The following is a 20,216-nucleotide window of genomic DNA, read 5'->3' as shown; positions in this document are numbered from 1 at the left end:
CAAAATTACTTCGCGATGGTGGTGAACGAATCGGCGATCTCAAGAAGTGGGTGAGAGAGGGATCTAGAAATGACTTTGGGTTTGAAACGAATATTTTTGTGTTCGTGGATAGCTCACACGGTAGAGCCACGCTCTCACCTGCCAGGCGGAGTTGTCGTACCAATAAGGTCGCAGGTTCAAACCCCACCACCGCCGCGGAAAAAAATTTTTTATTCTCTATTGTCTTCTGGCACTTTTCTACTCACTTCATATCTTGTTGTAACGGCCAGGTACTAATTTTACACTGAGTACGATGAGAGAATGTGAGTAAAGAGCATTTTCCAAGGACTCAACTATGCGCCGAGCGCGAGGCTCGAACCCAGGACCTTCCGATACCACTAAACCACATAGAAATCAAGATCTCACGTAGGAACCTAGCATGGAGGTTTGTATGTGTTTTGTACGAATTTTGAAACTATGAATGATGGCACACATAAGGGCTCCATACGCTCGAACTGCACCCCAACCCATTGATGAACTGTTATGGAAAATTTAAGTTTTACCAATTAAATTACGGGGGAAGAGGAGATGGAGAAGTAAAGTTTGATTTTGGTAAACCTCTTAATAACAAGGGTTTAAAAAAATAAATAGCTCCTTATGCTAAAATCCTTGAATTTTTCATATAAATTATCTGGCATCACGGAAACCACTATAATTTGGTTCTATTTTCTACCGCCTGTAATCTGGCTCTTTTTGTGTTTGGAGTTGGCAACCATTGAGGCTGTTGCTGCGAATCATTCATTTCAAAATGGATACCGAAGGTAGGAAAGCATGCGAAGAATGGAGGAATGGATTTGTGATAAAATATGTTTTAAAAGCTCTGTTTTACAAGTTTGTTAACTGGGATAAATACTTAATTGATACTGATCGGTGGTGAATATATTAATTTGTCTAGTTGAGGTCTTGATTATTTACGTGATAAACAATGAAGTTGCTGACCTGGGCAACATACGGATACGGCGCGAGAAAGGAGAGAGAAATCAAGGTCTCCTGTCCTCACCAATAAAGGAACCTAGGGAGGGTTGAATGTGTTTTGTACGAATTTTGAAACTATGAATGATGGCACACACGTTGATTAGAGGCTGGTTTCATTGGAATATACTTGTCCCACAAGTTATGCTGTTTTGTTCAGCTCAGTTTCAGTTCAGTTTTAGTTTTGATTGATTGAATTGATGAATTGAATTGAGATATTTTTTTGGTCGCCGCTAATTTTGTTGACTCTGTCGACCCAGTCAATCTAGGTTACCCACTTAAATTTTCACTTACATCAGGCTTACTGGTTTTCTCAGCATCCATCTATGTTAGTCACTGTGATAGAATCTTATATTATTGAACATTTTAAGTTTATAATTTATCCCGGCCATGGTGGACGACTCTTACTCTTACTCATATTTATTCATGATAATCATATTCTTGAGAGACTGGGACAATTATCTACACACTTACTCTACTACTAACAACTCTATCGAGTGTAGTTTTGATTCCTGCCTATATCCATATATCGATATCAACAGGTTCAAAAAGTCTAGGCACTCAAATCACACTCAAGGTTCATAACCTGGGTGGGGATCCTGACCTCCCATAGTGGGCAGGGAGGTACATGCTGTGTCTTCTATCCCACCATACCCGTTTTCCAATTGTTTTCTGTCGTTGTCTTGGAGTGAGATTACTTGGTTTTGTCCTGACCCTGGCTGGAATTCCTTGGCTGGGAGGGAAACAGTCAAATGCATAGTTATTGTTTTGGGAGATGATATTTTTTTCCTTGTAAATCATCTCTCTGTTATGTATTATTATGTTTGTTATTTTTAATGTATAATGTAAGCATTTGAGTGTATTCCTCTTTGTTGGATTTTGTGCTTGTGTCCGGATGAGACTTATAGGTGATCTCAAACTAAGAACATTGATGGTTTGCTCTTGGAATCTGCATCTGATCCCTATTTGTTCCCAGTTCCCCTTTGTCTTCCTTTCTCTTGGGTGCTTTAATTGTAATTCTAGAACTTTTTACTATCCCATTTTCTTCCTTTTTACTGGCGCTGATATAACCTAAATGTGTTGCAAGCGCCGTAAAACCCTTAACAACAACAACAAAGGTTCATAACCAAGGGATTAACAGCTCGATGTATAGTAGAATAAGACATGAAAGAAGATAGGATTGAATGATAGTAAAACTTTCATCAGTTTTCTAATTTCTTATATATACGTTGCTTGCATCTTGCTGTCAATAGTTACCCTATATTATTGTTGACCATTTGTTCTATTTATTTTTTCAGATCCAATGAATGATGGCCTTAAAATTAAAGGCGCAAGAGGTGAGACTTTTGATCAAATCCGTTCTTATTTCTTTTCACGAGTGCTGAAATAATCTTAAGGTCTTGACCTTATTGTCTTCAAATTATGATATTTATTGGTAAAACTGTGCTCCTTATTTTTATGAGCAAAATATAAATTATATCTAGGAAGCATTAATTAAAGAAATATAGTAGTTTTTTGGGGGGGAGGGGCAGAAGAAATGTAGTAGTAGGTTGGAGAGTACTTCCTTTGGCCTAACCCACACTGGAGACTGACTCAGACGACCCTGAACTGCTGTCTTCCGGATAAAGGAATCGGGCACGGACAAAGTACTAAGAATAAAGAGAAGAGCTGCTAGACCTACCCATACCAAGCTGGAAAAAAAAAATGGCAAAGGACGTCGGGTGCTTGGTATGATTTGTCTTGCAGCTCTTCTCTTTATTCTTAGTATTTTGTCGTGCCCGACGTCTTTATCTGGAGGATGACAGTGCCTGGTCGTCGGAATCAGTCTCTGGTGTGGGTTAGCCCTTACATTTAATCTAACACCTGACAGATAATTGGATATACTATGCTCAGCTCATTTTCTTGACCATAAATGTCATGGAAGAGACAGTTCTGTTCTTCCCCATCCATATCAGGGTTTGGCTGTGTAAATGTGTATGGTATGCTACAATTATCCAACAAAAAACCCCAGCATTTCCATCTTCATTTATGGTCTCTTTGACCTTCTCCTGACTATTTCCACGATTTCTTGAGAATTGTCATTCCTGACATATAAAGAGAGTTTTTAAAGTCAAACTGAAAAGCAATTTGTTAAATATAAATATTTTATGTGAAACAAGCCCTACAACTCAATATTAGATAGCAAAAGAAACGTGAAGAACAACTATGATTTTTATTTTTATATATTCTATTTTTAAAAATTGTTATATATATGTTGATTCATGGGAATAATCTCAATTTTATTATCTTTACATTTACAGACAATGATGGAAAGAAAAAAGGTGAGTTTGTACTTACTTGTAGCTCATAAATTAAAAAAAAACAAACCTCAGCTCTCATTCTGTTGTAATTTTTCTTTGACTTACAATACTTAATAGCAAAATATTGACTTTTCTTTGTTATCGTTTTCTGGAAGTTTCTCTCTTATTTGGAGCTTTACCTTAGCTTTATAATTCAACTGGTAAACTCTCAGTTTTTATGATCTGCAGTTTTACAGCTTAGAGAGCATTGGGGGCTGCCAGAAGCCTGGGATCATGAAAATCCATTTGGATTGGAACCATACAATGGCCGTTTCGGGTACAAACCCTTCGTCAGCACAACACTAAACAAATTAACGTGGAAAACAAAATAAAATGCAATGTACCTTCTATCGTCTGTACTCAATGCATTTTATTTTATACAGATAAAACTTAAGTACATGCCAATTTTCATTTAGATTGAGTGAATGAGTATATAGTTTTTTTCAATTTTGAAAAAAATAAAAAAGTCTCTTGGTAGAGCAGACAGCACAGGGGTAGAGGCCCAGGGTTGGGCTGGTGGAAAGCTCATAGGTAGAGTTACCCTCTCCCCGGCCGTGCAGAGTTGTACCAGTAATGTTGTTGGTTCGAGCCCCCATCGCTGCCGTGAAATTTTTATTCTCTAAATAGTCTTCTGGCACTCTCCTGCTCACTTCATTGCTTGGTCAGTTCAGAGATTGGATGGGTGATTTAATGACCACACTCCCATAGTGGGCAGGGGGGTACATACTGTGTGCTCTATCCCCCTATATCTATTTTCCAACATGCTTTCTTTGTCTTGGAATGAGATTACTTGTTTTTTTTCCTGGCCCTGGTCGGAGTCCTGGATGGGAGGGAAAGTCAAATGCATAGTTATTTTTATGGGAGATGATATTTTTTTTCCTTGTAAATCAGCTCTCTGTTATGCATTGTATTACATTTAGTTTACATGCTATATTATATGATTTATAAACATTTGAGTGTATTCCTCTTAGTTCAGGCCTGTGCTCGTGTCCGGATGAGACTTTTATAGGAGGTCTCAAACTAAGTACTTTGACGGTGTGCTCTTGGAATCTACATCTGTTCCCTATTTGAACCAATTCCCCTTTGTCTCACCTTTTCTTTTGTGCTTTAATTGTAATTCTAGAACTTTTTACTATCCCATTTTTTCCCTTTTTACTGGCGCTGATATAACCTAAATGTGTTGCAAGCGCCGTAAAGCCCTTAAAAACATAAAAACAATAATGACCACAAAACCTGGAACTCATTGTTATTTCCATAGTGCTTTTTACACACATCATCCCACTACTTGATGCAAAAATGTAAAGCATGACTTGCGTTATTGTGGGGAGTCAATTTATGAATGCCCCCTTACTACAAATATAGAGATTTTGAAAAAGTGTGTCAGATCTTTATCTTACACCAGCAGTGTCTGCTCCCTAATTTCTCAAATTTGATATTTTACAGAAAAAAAGATAAATTGTTGAATAAATAGATCACTGTGAAGCGAATCGCTCATGTTTATTTATAAATCTGTCATGTATTTCATTCAACAGGCAAAAAGAAGAAGGAGAAGATGATCAGCCTGGATGAGTTTGTGGCAAAGCATGGAGACTTTGGTGGTTCACCTGCCCCGCCGAGCAACAACTGGGCTGTCATGACCGAGAATGCTGAAGGTTTGTTCTTTTTTCCAATAAACTTCTTGTATAAACCAGACCGGCCTAGTATACGAAAAATCTGTAGAATTACGAATTTTTGGCTCCAGCTACAGAGCTGCATTCGCCTATTTTGACTCGTTTAACCTTTTTTAAAAGTAAAATTTAGTTCCTCAAGATCCTATATTCATCAAGATATGAAGTGAGTAGAAAAGTGCCAGAAGACAAAAGAGAATAAAAATTTTTTCACGGCGGTGGTGGGGTTTGAACCTGCGACCTTATTGGTACGACAACTCCGCCTGGCAGGTGAGAGCGTGGCTCTACCGTGTGAGCTATCCACGAACACAAACATTTTCGTATCAAACCCAAGTGATTTCTCGATCCCTCTCTCACCCACTTCTTGAGACCGCCGATTCATTCGCACACCACCATCGCGAAGTAATTTTGACCAGCAGTTAAGCTTAATAGCCAATATTCTCAACACAAACATATAACATAGAAACGATTGAGACATTGAGTATGCTCCGGTGTATGGGGTGAATTTTTAATTCAGAAAAGTGAGTGGAGCAGGCACTTATGTTGGTAACAACAAGATATGAAGTGAGTAGAAAAGTGCCAGAAGACAATAGAGAATAAAAATTTTATTTTCCTTTATTCAGGCCTTTGGTGTATTTGTGGATCATGTTGGTGGCAAATTTTTGATTTGTAAAACTATTTATAGTCACTTTTTTTTTTTTCCCGTTGGAAACTGAATTAAAAAAATTTCAATTAGACAGCTCTTATAGACAGGTATCTATAAGATGTGTAGATATTTTTCTGGAATTTTTCATTTATTTATTATTTTTGTCCACCCAGGAATGATTGGCTGGTTGGAATGTATATTTGACGTGACACCGTCTGATTTTAAACATTTTGTGAAATATTTGATAATGATGTAAATCATTTCTACCATGCCTATTCCATACAAAAGCAATGTCATGATTACATGTCATTCAAAAATCTGTCAAACTAACAAAATAGAATATATAAAGCTAGGTTGCCAATTTTCAGTATATTTACGGAATTCAGTATTTTAAAACGCCTCAGTATGTTTTCCGATCGCCTGCTGAATGGAAAAAAGTCAGTACATAGGGGTAAGTCGATGATGTGTTTACGTAAAAATTCAGTAAATTTTTTCCTCCTGAATTGACAATCATGTAGAAAGGAAATTGGTTTTAGTCTATAAAGGAGACTGTTTTTTAGTCTATGAAAGAGTAGAACAAATTGTATGAACAAGACTTTTTTTAGAGTATACGTTTATAACTTTTATAAAGCCGACCATAATGATTTGCTTTTTTTTTTTAATTTGTTTTTCTTTCTTTTTTTTTTTTTTCGGTACCTCAGATGACTATGAAAGCAATTTCAAGTTTGACCGTTCTCAACTCCCATCGGCCCCCAAGGCAGCTTTGGGGCCGTCTGTTGATCTTTCCCTGATACCACCCAATGGACCTTTCTCGGCATATATCGGCAACTTATCTTACGACGCAAAAGAAGAAGACTTATACCGGCTATTCAGTAAACTAGAGGTAATTGAGGGTTGATTGGTAGTTAGGATTGCTTTTAGTATGCCTGAAATCTATTTTGTTGACTTTTTTATTTTAATATAAAACTGATTATTTATTGTGATATTTGAGATTATTACAAATATACTTTTTAATAGTTCTTTTTTTCTTTTCTTTTTCATTTCTGTTTTGCTTAGAAGACTTTTACTAAGTAGATTTTTAAAAATCTCAAGTTTGGGACTTTTTGGCAAGTGTGGTCGTTCAATTATATTGATATCTGAAATTAAAAACGGAGAGAAGTATTTAAAAAAGAGGTGACAATCTTTAAAATTAAATATACTTGAGCTTTTAAATAGCGCATATCCACTAAACGTGCTCAAAGTGCTCTACAATAAGTCCCTGGCCAACAGCAACACTTAACATGTAGGAGGAGACGATGCTTGTTAGGCGATATTACAATTTTTTCGGACAGCGACAACGCGGTTAACGGCCAGGTACTCATTTTACACCTGAGTATGAAAGTGAGTCCTTTGACTTTATTATGATCAGACAAACATGAAATGAACACATTAGATGCAATGGACTCTGAAACGATTCAGGTGAATGAGAAGTTAACCCATTCAACCCTAACACCGACTATACCCGTCGTTTACCCCATGCATATTTATTACATTTATATGAGACAAATTATAGGTGTAGTATCAAAGCTAATGTTTTTAATTTTTGCATGTTAATGATAGTTAAATAAAACTATCTATGTACATGCTCATTTTTAATACATTTTTTCCAATTTTGAAAAGTAGCAAAAAGGGTTGAGTGAGTTAATTAAACTCTTGTGTAACTGTAACTGAAATATATTATGGATAATCATCTACAAACATCCTGCCTGCCATTTTGGGCCACAACTGTGGTGCATGTTAACTCTCGATTCACCCTCATTGAAAATCAAATTTGTTTGATTTTCCATGCATATGAACTTGTGAGAGTTAAGGTGTCCTGTCTTAGCTCTTTGAAATGTTGGCTGTACGATAAATATCTTGATGTGGCACTAATTCGATATCTAATATGAATGTAAATTGGAACAAATTTTGACTTTCCATTTACCTATCAGGAGTAACTTTGAATTTAAAAAGTGATTTTTGTTTGTTTTAAACTCCTCAACTCTTGCCGTGTGATTTCAGGTGGACACCGTGAGGATAATCACAGATGGAGGCCGTCCAAGAGGATATGCTTATGTTGATTTTCTGACCAAGGAATCGCTGGTTGAAGCTCTGTCTTACAATGAAAGGGTGGGTATTCATTCATTCATTCATTCATTCATTCATTCTGTTGCAAGATACTGAGTCACAATGATAATTTCTTTTTTTTTACTTAAGGGGTAACTAACCTTACTTCCTTTCATGAGTATTTGTGTGGCTGGCTGAGAAAACACAGAAAGGTGTGCAAATTTCATAAATTGTAGACCACATCTGTCTGATCATTTACCACTTAAAATTTTTTTTCTGTCTATTAGAACCCAAGTTATGAATTTTTTTTTGGAATTAAATTTGTTGCTCTGGGAAACGCTTTATCTTTGATTTTGGCTCATATCTCGAATCGAAGCTTGCTACATCTCCCCGGGTTTTCTCAGCCATCCTCACATTTATGCTCTATTATAATGAGTCAGAAATGTGGGTATAAATATCATTTTTGAAAAAAAAAGAGAATTTATAAATTTTTCTAATGTTTTTAAAACAAAAGAGCCATGATATATGATGAACCAGGATATTTAGGAAGTGCCGGCTGATGTTTTGTGCTGATTATCCTAATCTGACATCATGGCTTGTGTTCTGTATGGTGTAGTAGAAATATCGGAGACATTGGTTTTGCTGATATTGTAATTGTTTTGAATGATTAGAGATTGGGTTTGAAAAGTAGTCAGGGTCAAATTGTTACTTTTTTTCCTACAAACTGATCTCTTTTTCAACAAATTGAAGTGTTCTTTAACTCTCTCGAGTTCACACTCATGGAAAATCAAACACATTTGTTCGATTTTCCATTACTATGGACTTGAGAGAGTTAATAGGACTATTCATGTTTAAATGATGATAAGTAAGGCTGAAAATAAACCATGCATTTTGAGCTGATAGTTTTATTTTCTTTAGCTACTGATTTTATTTTTGTTTGCCTGTGGGAGTTTGGTAATAAAATAAAATAAAATTCCCTTTACTCAATCACGAGGGGAAATTTGTCTTTAGGGTCTATTCCTAGGGAAGACTGGAATAACCCAGGCATCAGCCGCTGTGCAGTGGTAAACTAGGGCTAGATGACTTGATCAAGGCCTCACAACGAGGCGGGTAGTCAAATTTGGTACCTTTTGGGTATGAAGCAAAGACTGTACCACTGGGTCATGCTGTCCCCTGGAATAAAGATTTATTAAATTTAATTCAGATTTTATAATTATTTTTTATGAAAAGACAGGAGTATAGTATAAGTGTTTTTTTTCTTCATCTTCAAATAAACTGGTCTACTTAGTCCACTGAAAATGACTGTTGTACTTATTCAATAGAAAAGGAAGAAATTTTTTTTTCTGTTGTGTTAAAAAAATAAATACTGTACTGTGAATAGTCATTGTCATCCCTGATCTAATAGATTGACGTTTGTATCTTGTAGGAGTACATGACTAGGAACATTCGAGTGGATCTGGCAACAGACAAGAACCAGGAAGGTGGTCGTACTGGTGGTCCTGGTGGCGGCAGATCCAACGAGCCAGATCGCACAGAGGGTGACTGGCGACGAAAAGAGCCATCAGAATGTAAGATATAGTCTCAGTGTACAATTTTTATAACCCATTTTCTCTTAAACATAAATGGGGTTTGGAGGGTGTCACTATTTATTTGTTGACATATACAGTAGAATTACTTTAAACCAAAATTTTGGGGACCTTCTTAACCATTTCGGTTTAAAGACATTTTGGTTTAAAGTAAGTTCCCGTGTTGCAATGTTTTTCAAGGGTAGTAACTATTTAAGGAATTTGCTCATTTAATCGTATCATGGGTTTCCCCTTAAATGGAGTTGTTGAATAAATGCCGTCTTCGTCACCATAAATTAAAAAAATTTTTTTTTGGTGTGTTTTAAAAATATTTTTGGGGGTTTTCGTTTTCAATTCAAAATTGTTGAAAGAGTTGAGTTCGGGATGCCGTGTAATTTACATATCTCCGTCTTGATCAACTTTTTTTTCATCGACTTCACATAGTATTTTGATTTTAAACTCAAACGTGTAAGCACAGTGCTTTCTTTTAGACATCTTTTAGTAAAATGCAAAGCTAAAATAAAATCGAAAGTTCTTGTGCGATAATTGATAATGAATGATGTGCAGCTACTCAGAGGTGAAGTGAAATGGAAATGAAAAGGCGTGTCAATGCTAAGCTGTCTACTACACATCCCTCTTTTGTTGAAAAGCCATTAGGTTCAAAGGCCTAATTACATAGAACCCCCCCCCCTCTCACACACATTTAAACAAAGTGGAAATGAAATGGCATTTCAATGGTAAGTTGTCTACCCCCCTCCTTATCGTCGTGTTGAAAATCCAGTCAGTTCCAAAGCATCAACACACGAGCGAAAACATCTCGCTTGCGTTATTCTACACCCCAACTCTCCCTATTTCCTCATTTTTCGCCTGTCAGTCACCCGCTGTCTTCCTTTCCCAGTCTGTGCGATTGTGGTGTTGGCCAAGCCCAAGTGCAGTGATTGAAGTGTTTGCCTCCACCCCACCCATCACCCTCATCTTATACTTACGCTCTGTTTAATATCGCCGGGCATTATTACGTGTGGCCTCCTTCCCGAATTTTTGAAGAAAAATATAGAGAGAAAAAGGGAAGGTTCTCTCAAGTTGTTTCGGTTTAAGGATAGTCCTGCTTAGAAGTATTTCGGTTCATCGTAAGAATTAGTACAAAGATAATGAAGAAACTCGTACAATTTATTAAATTCTTTGCGGTTTAAGGTATTTTTCGGTTTAGCTTCTTTCGATTTAAAGTAATTTTACTGTATATCAAGGCAATTTTTTGGTTACTTAATAGTAATAGTAATAAACCCTTATTGTCCATTAAATGGAAAACCTTTAGCGGTTTACGTTGCTCAACAAATATGATATATGATTCTCGCGGGTGGTTGGATGGGAGCATCACCCTTGAATCATATACCTATGATGTTCGCATGGGTGTACGATCTGATAGTGATGTCGTTTCTTCTTCTCTTTACTAGCCTATCCTGCTTCTTTGGTTTGTGATTGTATTTTTGACAGGGGATATTTTTTTTTCTGTAAATCTTCTGCCTGTTTGTTCTTGGTTATTTATAATTTAGCTTATGATATCTTTAGGTTATGATTTTGATTTACATTTGTACTATTTTTGTTAGATTGCTTGTTTTTTTGTTTCAGCGGTCTCTCATATAACCTCAATTGTGTTGGAAGAGACCTAAAGCAACAAACAAACAAAAATATATGATTCTCATAACAAATTTACTTCACAATGCACACAGACTTCTTTATACAATTTAATACATCAGGGAACATAATATTTTTAACTTATTTGAGTATAAAGTGGACCTAAAATACAATTTTTCATAATTTAGTCTCCAAATAGTTGCTCTATTTTTTTTTTTTTCTTTCTAAAGCTATTCATTCCCTTCTTTTCGGCACTTTTTTCTCTCTCCTCTAACACTCATTGTTCTCTATTTTAAGAATTTTTATTTTCGATGCCCTGCCTTGAATGATTAGTCCTCAATGCTGTCTTTAATCTATTGGTTTGATGAGCGTGGTTTTACATTTTCGGCTTCAATCATATGGAATTCTTTACAATTACCATCTAAAACCCGACAATGTGAAAGTTTACCAGTCTTCAAACGGCATTTAAAAACAAATCTTTTTCATTCTGTTTTTCGTGATTTTATGTGAATTTCGAACAAGATGCGTGTGTGACTGTTGTGGTGATTTTATAGTCGAATGAATGAACTTGTGTGATACCAACAGACCTGTAAATTCTCAGTCTGAAATCAGTCAATTTGTCAAATTCAAATATTAAAAAAAGGAAAGAAAGAAAGAATTCACAAATCGTAGTCGCATGACCGTAAAGTAATTAGGAGTGTTCCATAACACTACGCATATCTCATGGGAGCCGTTCATATTAACGATGGATTTATTGCCAAGGCTAAGCGGCGCTTTTTAGAATTGGTGTGACTGAACACATCCCAGTGTAATTTCACACAGCCTTCGTTAAATTATTTTTTCACTTTCCAACCTGTCGTGATCCCAACGGTAGCCAATTTTAACTGAGCCGCCGAGCGATAAATTTCACCGTTTCATCTAAGCCAAAATTGACCACATTTACAAGCTGGGCTTTAAAAGTATAAAAAAAAAGTAAAATGCGAATGCCGGAAGTAACATCTGATAATGGGAGAACCTTTAAATCTAAACAGTGATGCCAAAACTCTGGTTTCACCGGAAAAAACTCCGGTCTGGAGCAAAAAATTCCGGGCTCCGGGCATCTTCTGTCAAATTCCGGTGTGGTCAATTTGTTACAAGGATACCCCCCCCCCCCCCCACACACACACACACCCAACCACCAAATCTTCATCACTGCCTCTAGTATTACAACCATCATCACTACCACTACTACTGCAACCACCACATCATCAGTACTACAACCACCACCACCTCTACATCATCATCACTACCACTACCACAACTACTATCACTATTACAACCACCACCACATCATCATCACTACCAGTACTACTACAACCACCACCACCACATCATCATCACTACAACTACTACAACCAAATCGTCATCACTACCACTACTACTGCAACCACCACTACCACATCATCATCAATACCACTACTACTACAACCACCAGCATCACATCATCACTACCACTACTACTACAATCACCACTACCACATCACCATCACGACCTCTACTACTACAACCACCACCACCACCACATCATCATCACTACCACTACTACTACAACCACCACCAACACCATTTCATCGTGATTACCACTACTACTACAACCACCACCATCACATCATCATTACCACTACTACTACAACCACCACCAACACCATTTCATTGTCATTACCACTACTACTACAACCACCACCATCACATCATAATTACCACTACTACTACAACCACCACCAGATCATCACTACCACTACTACTACAACCACCACCACCACATCATCATTACCGCTACTACTACAACCACAACCACTACAACTACTACTGCAACCACCACCACCATATCATCATCACCGCAACTACCACTACTACTACAACCACCACTACAACATCACTACCACTACTACTACAACCACCACCACCACATCATCACTAGCACTACTACTACAATCACCACCGCCACATCATCATTACCACTACTACTACTACTACAACCACCACCACCACCACATCATCACTAGCACTACTACTACAACCACCACCACCATATCATCATCACTGCAACTACCACTACTACTACAACCACCACTACAACATCACTACCACTACTACTACAACCACCACCACATCATCACTAGCACTACTACTACAACCACCACCACCACATCATCAACACTGCAACTACCACTACTACTACAACCACCACCACCACATCATCACTACCACTACTACTACAAGTACCACCACCACTTCATCTTCATCACTACCACCACCACTGTTACTACAACCACCACCACCACCACATCATCATCACTACCACTACTACTACACCATCACCACCGCATCATCATCACTACAACTACTACTACTACTACAACAACCACCACTTCATCATCATCATCACTACCACTACTACTACAACCATCAGCACCACATCATTATCATGAGCACTACTACTACAACCACCACCACCACCACATCATCACTACCACTACAACCACCACATCATCATTACCACTACTACTACTACTACAACCACCACCACCACCACATTATCATCACTACCATTTGTACTACAACCACCATCACCACCACATCAACAACACTCCCACCACTACTACAACCACCACCACATCACAACTACTACTTCAACCATCATCACTACCACTACAACTACAACCACTATCAGATCTTCATCATCACTACTATTACTACAACCACCAACACCACATTACCACCAGTAGTACTATCTCTACCATTAGGTTTTGGCCCTTTACTTCATTTGAAATAAGGAAACTTTGGGAATGTATTTGGCATTGTGTTTATGTATCATTATGTAATTCTAATGTTATCTATTTAGAACGATACATTATGTAAACACAATATCAAATACCATTCGAATTCCTTTTTCTTGTGTGCGGAAATTCCTCTTTCGGCATTGAAATTCCTACGAGTGGTGTCTGAAACTCCTGTGAGCCAAATTTAAAGTTGGCGTCTCTGTCTAAAGTTAGATTAGGATAGATTGCTACAAGCACATTTCGATTGCCTCACATTGTAAACAAGTTGACCGTTTCTTCACTGATTGGGTACCTTATTATAAGGAACAATGGTAAGGATGTTTTCTGCCATTGTTTTGCTCAAGCCCAAGTGAGCTTGCTGTTTGTGGCGATTTACCTTCCCTTCATTTCGATTCTTTGAATTTTTCCGCTACGCCTGCCGAAGTTTCTTCTTGATAATTCACTTCTACTTCTACTTCTACTTAATAATTCAGTGTATTTGCCAGAAGTCATATTTATTTAAGTTTTTTTTTCTGTCATATACTGATTGAAAATCAAGTTTGCTCATTGCTACATTATTCTAATTATGTTCTCACAATGGCTGAGCTGTTCGTGGATCGCAATTCAGACTTGTCAAGCATCGATAAAGATGTGAGGAATAAATTCAATTGGTCATGGCTAGAAGTTAAAGATGATAATGGTGATTATTTTTCTGACTATGTCAGAAAATTTCCAGAGGCAGGAATATGACTTTGATGAAATGAAGTCATCTTTACCTATATTCTATATGAATGACATGCTTATTATTTAGCATTCCTTCTACATCAAATTATGGCAGTCATACTTCCAGTAAGAAATAACACCCACTATTTTAATGTATTGTATTTATCACTCTCCTCTCCAATGATGCCCAATTAAAAAAAAAAAAAATCAAATCTTCAGTTTGCCGAAGAGTTTCAGTCAATTTTTATAGAGCTCATCTACAGGTCTATACCAAATAAACTATTGTAAAGCACCTCTGAGCACTATTTGTGGATACTGGCACTATATCAAATAATAATTATAATAATAATATAATAATATTTGGTTCCTTTCTTTTCTTCTCATGAACAGCCGGTCCTCCATCCAACAGTTTTGGTTCTCGGGATGACTTGGACAGAAACAGTCGATTCGGAGGAGACAGGGACAGGGACCGAGGCTACGGTTTTGGCAGTGACCGTGATAGAGACAGACGTGGCGGAGGTGGTGGTTTCGGGGATCGAGATCGTGGCTTTGGCGATCGAGATAGAGGTTTTGGCGGTGACCGGGATCGGGACAGAGGCGGCAGGGACCGGGGATTCGGAGACAGAGACAGAGGTTTTGGAGATCGTGACCGAGGCTTCGGTGATAGAGATAGAGGCTTTGGCGGTGACAGAGATAGAGGAAGTGGTTTTGGAGGTGACAGAGATCGCGACTTTGGAGATAGAGGTTAGTTTTGTTGTATTAAGGCACAATAAGATTCTTGTAAAAAATGTTTCATAATGTTGTTTTTCATTTATGCTGCCATTTAAAAAGAAAAACATTTCCTATCTACCCATGACTGTCAGTGAGATTGATGGATGTCTCGCTGTCTGTGAGGGGATAGGTACATTATTGTTTTCTCCCATGTACTAGGGACCTCTGACTAAACACATTTGGTGGTCTCAATCAGTGGGGGTACATTACCTCTCTTGTTGATTCAGTGAGCTATTTTTCAATGCACCGTTATTTTTGATCAATCATAAGCTTGTTAGTGCAAATATCCGTCCCAAAGTTTGGATTTTTGCTTTAACTTTATTCTCCGTTTGATGCTATAGAAACTGGGATAAAACTCCGTGACTCTGAAGGACTTATTTAAAAAATAATTTTGTGATGTTAATCCCACAAAAACACAATCAATGAGTATGAGTGCAATCATGTATTCAGGGGAAATCCAATAACATAGTACTGGAATTTTCATTACAAAGAGTGTGTCTTACTGTTTTTATGCAGGTAGCAAGACTACTACAAAAATAATTAGAATGATGATTCTGATTTTTTGGAAAGTTATAAAAGACGCATTCTAAATTTTTAAAATAGAAATTTTGAAATGTTTTGTAATAAAAAAATTTGTTACAGTAATATTATATTTCGCCATGTCATTTTAGTAGCATCACTAGCAACTATATTCACTGTTCTTCCTGTCTGAAGGTGGTCGTTATGGATCTCGTGGTGGTGGTTTTGACGACAACAGGTCTGGCCGACGTGATGATTTTGGCCGTCAGAATAATGGCAGTGATAGGGGAGGGTAAGTTCATTTGATGTGAAAATGTCTAAAAAAGATTTTTTTTTATTATTAAAAAAATTTTTTTTTTGTCTACTGGAGACCTGTAGATGTCATAAATAGCTAATAACATGATAATGATGATGGCTAAGATAATAATAATCTATATCGTAATCAAAATAAAGAAAAGGCCCTTTTAATAATCACAAAGTCAAAACTCTGAAACTGTGAACAAAAGTCACGAGTTAATGCTCATCTCAACTCGTTTTTTTCCAAGCACCGAATATGGAATTCTCTTCCTGAAAATATTTCTAAAAATAAATGGCCAAATTGAATTTGACAGAGAAATCATTAAAATAAAAATAAAAGCCTGGGCACGTCCATTTGTCCTCACCATGCTCACGGTCGCGATTATCTTTGATGCACTTAATGACAAGGCAAGAGCATAAATATAACACTATCTGAGTGCGTATCTTCAAAGTACCATAGAGTTCCATTCCTGGCTTCACGGCCACCCCATTTGGTTGTAGATTGTCTGTGTTTAAGCCATTAACTCAGGGAGAGAGTGCTATGGTACATATTCGACAATGTGTACACAACAAAATAATGGGACATGGTTTGAAATAATAATGATAATCATTTTGTAAATAATCATATAAACTTTATTCCTCTTTTCAATGTTCTTTAATTTTATTCAGACCTCGAAGTCGTGATGGTAGTCGCGATGGTGGATTTGACAGAGACAACAGAGGTGGCTACGGCGGAGATAGAGACAACAGAGGTGGCTATGGTGGAGATAGAGACAGCAGAGGTGGCTATGGTGGAGATAGAGACAACAGAGGTGGCTATGGTGGAGATAGAGACAGCAGAGGTGGCTATGGAGGAGATAGAGACAGCAGAGGTGGCTATGGTGGAGAAAGGGATTATGATAGAGGTTTGTCTCAGTATTCTCATCTCATATAATTTGTAACATGCCTTGCAGGTTGATGTTTTGTATTTGTTCTTAAATTTTATAATTTTTAAAAGAGCAATTATCTCACTCTTAAACAGTATTTTAAATCATTTTACTCACGACAATATTGTCTTTCCTGTGATTTAACTTTATATCAATTTTCACCAACGATTCCACCTGAATATTTGTTATTTTCTTCAAATTTAACGATGGATTTTAATATTTCTTCTAAAAGTGTTCATAGACTTATTTTACATTTCTGAATGAATTATGCCACTGCTACATCATGCCTATTATTAACATGTTGTATTCCAATTTTATATTGTTGACCCAAACGTTGCTGTATCCTATCCACCCATCATTGTACGGAAGACATTTTATGATGATGTCTCTCCTTTTTGGGAATAGGTACATTATGTTGTATTTTCTACTCTCATAAAGTGGGGACTTCTCAAACCTTTATTTTGGTGGTCCCAATCGGTGGGAGAACATTTTAGCATGAAAATTGTGACCCAGTCTGGTTAAGCTAGTCAGCACTTCTCAAGAGTGTGTGTAGATTTCAGTAAAACCCCTTGGGCCATCTAAAAATAACTAAAACAAAGATCTGAGGGACAAACATTTGATGTGTGGAGTAGCACACACTGTCATACTCTGTAAAAACATGTAGTTAAAATTTTGGTCAGTTAACACGTCCTTCAAATACCGATCAATTAAAATGACGACCCTCATCTTGGCAAAAAAAATAATCAACAAATTCAAACCTGGGACTTTACTCATTCTCTCACCTTACTTTGGTTGAAAATGAATAACTTTTCCGAAATTTGTTAAAATATTGCCTTACAGGCGTCATGTCTCGTCCTATGTGTTAAATGCTGCTGTTGGCCAGGGACACCCTTGTAACGTTTAGTGGATATTGTGCTATATAAATCCCAAGTTTCTTTGTGTTTTGTTTTTAAAATTTGATTTGTCTTTTGACGTCTGCTTATTTTAACATTTATGCTTTTTAATCTCAAGCAATCTTGCTTTGAATGAATACACCTTGTTATCTTGGATTGAATGGTTTCATCCATCTGCATTTGTAGTTGGGGACATTTTTATCATTGTCTCTACCTTTGAGGATGGGTACATTATTATTTTATTGACTCTCATAACGTGGGGACCTCTGATATCTTGGTGGTCCCAATCGGTGGGAGGACATCTTTTAAGCTAATTGCAAGAAACAATTTGTTTAAGTTGTGTGTAGTAAGCTTCATTTTGAAATTTAAGTAGTGAATGTCGGCTTTATCAGTGATTTATTGAATTTTTGTTAAGTATACATAATGGGGGGGGGGGGGGGGGGGGGGGTAATACCATTTTTTTTGTTTGTTTTAAAATGAAATTATAGATATATTTTGTCTGTTGCTGGTGGCAGTTGTGTTTACAGAGTAATTGTGTTGATGGGTTTTGCATCAATTCTCACGCCTGCTTTATGTGAATTTTCTGTTTGAAAAGTTGGCTCGTCTTTGTAACATTCGTAAAAGTAAACAAATTGTTTTTTTTTTTTTTTTACTGATTTTGGTTTTAAAATGTTTCAGATTTCCATTTTTATTCATGTTTCCATTCATTGACTACTTTTCTGACCAAATTATCTAAAAAGATTGTTGTTAAATTATACAAGATTTCCATTTTTATTCATGTTTCCATTCATTGACTACTTTTCTGACCAAATTATCTAAAAAGATTGTTGTTAAATTATACAAGATTTCCATTTTTATTCATGTTTCCATTCATTGACTACTTTTCTGACCAAATTATCTAAAAAGATTGTTGTTAAATTATACAATTAGTGGTATTGCCCACCCCCTTCTCCCATAGGTGGTCGCTATGGTAGTTCTCGTGGAGGTGGTTATGACAGAGATGACAGGGGATATGGCAGACGGGATGATTATGGTCGTCAAAACAGACAAGATAACGGCTATGACAGGCGGTAAGTTCTTTTTACTCATTTATATCTTCAGTTGGCAATCACACTTAATGGGGCCAATAATACATATGAATCCTGCAAAATTTGGGGCCATCTCGAGGGACAGACATCTCTGCTTTAGGTCTCTCTCTATGCTATGTCTCCAAGTCTTCTTTGGGCTGTCTCGCTTCCTCTTTCCTTAGGGTGTCCATCGCAGAGCCTTCCTTATCAGCATTTCATCAGGTCTATGAAAGACATGCCCCAACCATTGCCATCTTCTCCGTTTAATGAGATGATGGAGTCTCTGCCTGCTCTAAGATTTCCACAATATTGAGTCTGTTGCGGTCCTATAACTATCTTACAACATACAAAATTAAACTTTTCTCATTTATGACTCGGATGCACTTTCACATTATTAGAACAGGACTTTTGAAAAACATTGGATGACTGTGTCATTTTATGGTCATCTTTTTGTCAGATGCTGTGTGAATGTTCAAATATTTGTAACAATTATGAGAGCATCTCTACTGTTATCTGTTTTAAATTGATTTTTTCATGTATTTTTTGTTTTGATTTACTGTTTTTAAATTTTTATGTTTAATTTCTTGCAGGCCAAGGAGTCGTGATGGAAGTTTAGGTAAGACTCATATATCTTTTTTAAAGTGAATTTAAGTTGGGTTCCTGTTTGTTTTTCGTTTTTAAGTGAATTTAAGATGGGTTCCATTAACTAATTTTTTTCCCTTTCTTCCTCATTGGTGAATAGTAAATTGATACTCTGATATAATACATATATATGTAAAATTTTGACCAGAAAACTCGTCCTTCAAATATCGATCGATTTTTCTTGGGGGGAGGTGGGCCGGGGGAGGTCATGGAGAGATTGGATATTTTATATTTAGGTATAGTATGATGCACGTGTAAATGTTTATTTTGATTTTGAATTTAATTAAATTTCAGAACACAGATCGGAAAGAGGTCCAAAGGAAAGACCAGTATTAAAACTTCAACCGAGGAGTAAACCGGTAGAAAAGGAAGTGAAACCCCCAGAGCCTGGTGGCCAGAGGGCTGCCTCCATTTTTGGTTCGGCCAAGCCAGTTGACACCTATGCAAAGGAGAAGGAGATTGAGGAAAAATTAAAAAAGAAGGATGTTGATAGGTAAGAATTGATGTGAGAGTATATCTAGCAATTGGATGATGACGACTATCATATCCTGAGATGCAGACCTGCTTAGCGCTACGAAAATTTTATAGAATTACGAATTTTGGCTCCAGCTACAGAACTGCATAGACGTTGA

General features: G+C 36.9%; 1 protein-coding gene across 3 annotated transcripts in view; it reads left to right on the top strand.

Annotated features, from left to right (window-relative positions):
- Nucleotides 1-740: 740 nt before the first annotated feature.
- Nucleotides 741-20,216, top strand: part of LOC144957962 (uncharacterized) — a 37,747-nt gene continuing 18,271 nt past the window's right edge. Inside the window, exons 1-13 of one of the 3 annotated variants that reach the window (XM_078889522.1) lie at nt 741-800; nt 2,310-2,348; nt 3,312-3,332; nt 4,883-5,002; nt 6,365-6,546; nt 7,704-7,811; nt 9,175-9,316; nt 14,860-15,213; nt 15,955-16,051; nt 16,726-16,961; nt 18,834-18,945; nt 19,533-19,558; nt 19,879-20,077. In XM_078889522.1, the coding sequence (XP_078745648.1) occupies nt 788-800; nt 2,310-2,348; nt 3,312-3,332; nt 4,883-5,002; nt 6,365-6,546; nt 7,704-7,811; nt 9,175-9,316; nt 14,860-15,213; nt 15,955-16,051; nt 16,726-16,961; nt 18,834-18,945; nt 19,533-19,558; nt 19,879-20,077 (1,649 nt within the window). In that variant the 5' untranslated portion in view covers nt 741-787. Of the gene's footprint in view, nt 801-2,307; nt 2,349-3,311; nt 3,333-4,880; nt 5,003-6,364; nt 6,547-7,703; nt 7,812-9,174; nt 9,317-14,859; nt 15,214-15,954; nt 16,052-16,725; nt 16,962-18,833; nt 18,946-19,532; nt 19,559-19,878; nt 20,078-20,216 lie in introns of those variants that run through there. The other 2 variants (XM_078889524.1, XM_078889523.1) reach the window with 2 other exon arrangements.

Source organism: Berghia stephanieae, chromosome 12, assembly GCF_034508935.2.
Source record: "Berghia stephanieae isolate SIO BIC M18660-M18661 chromosome 12, UCSD_Bste_1.3, whole genome shotgun sequence".
Lineage (NCBI taxonomy): Eukaryota > Metazoa > Mollusca > Gastropoda > Nudibranchia > Aeolidiidae > Berghia > Berghia stephanieae.
This window is presented reverse-complemented; position numbering and strand designations above follow the sequence as displayed.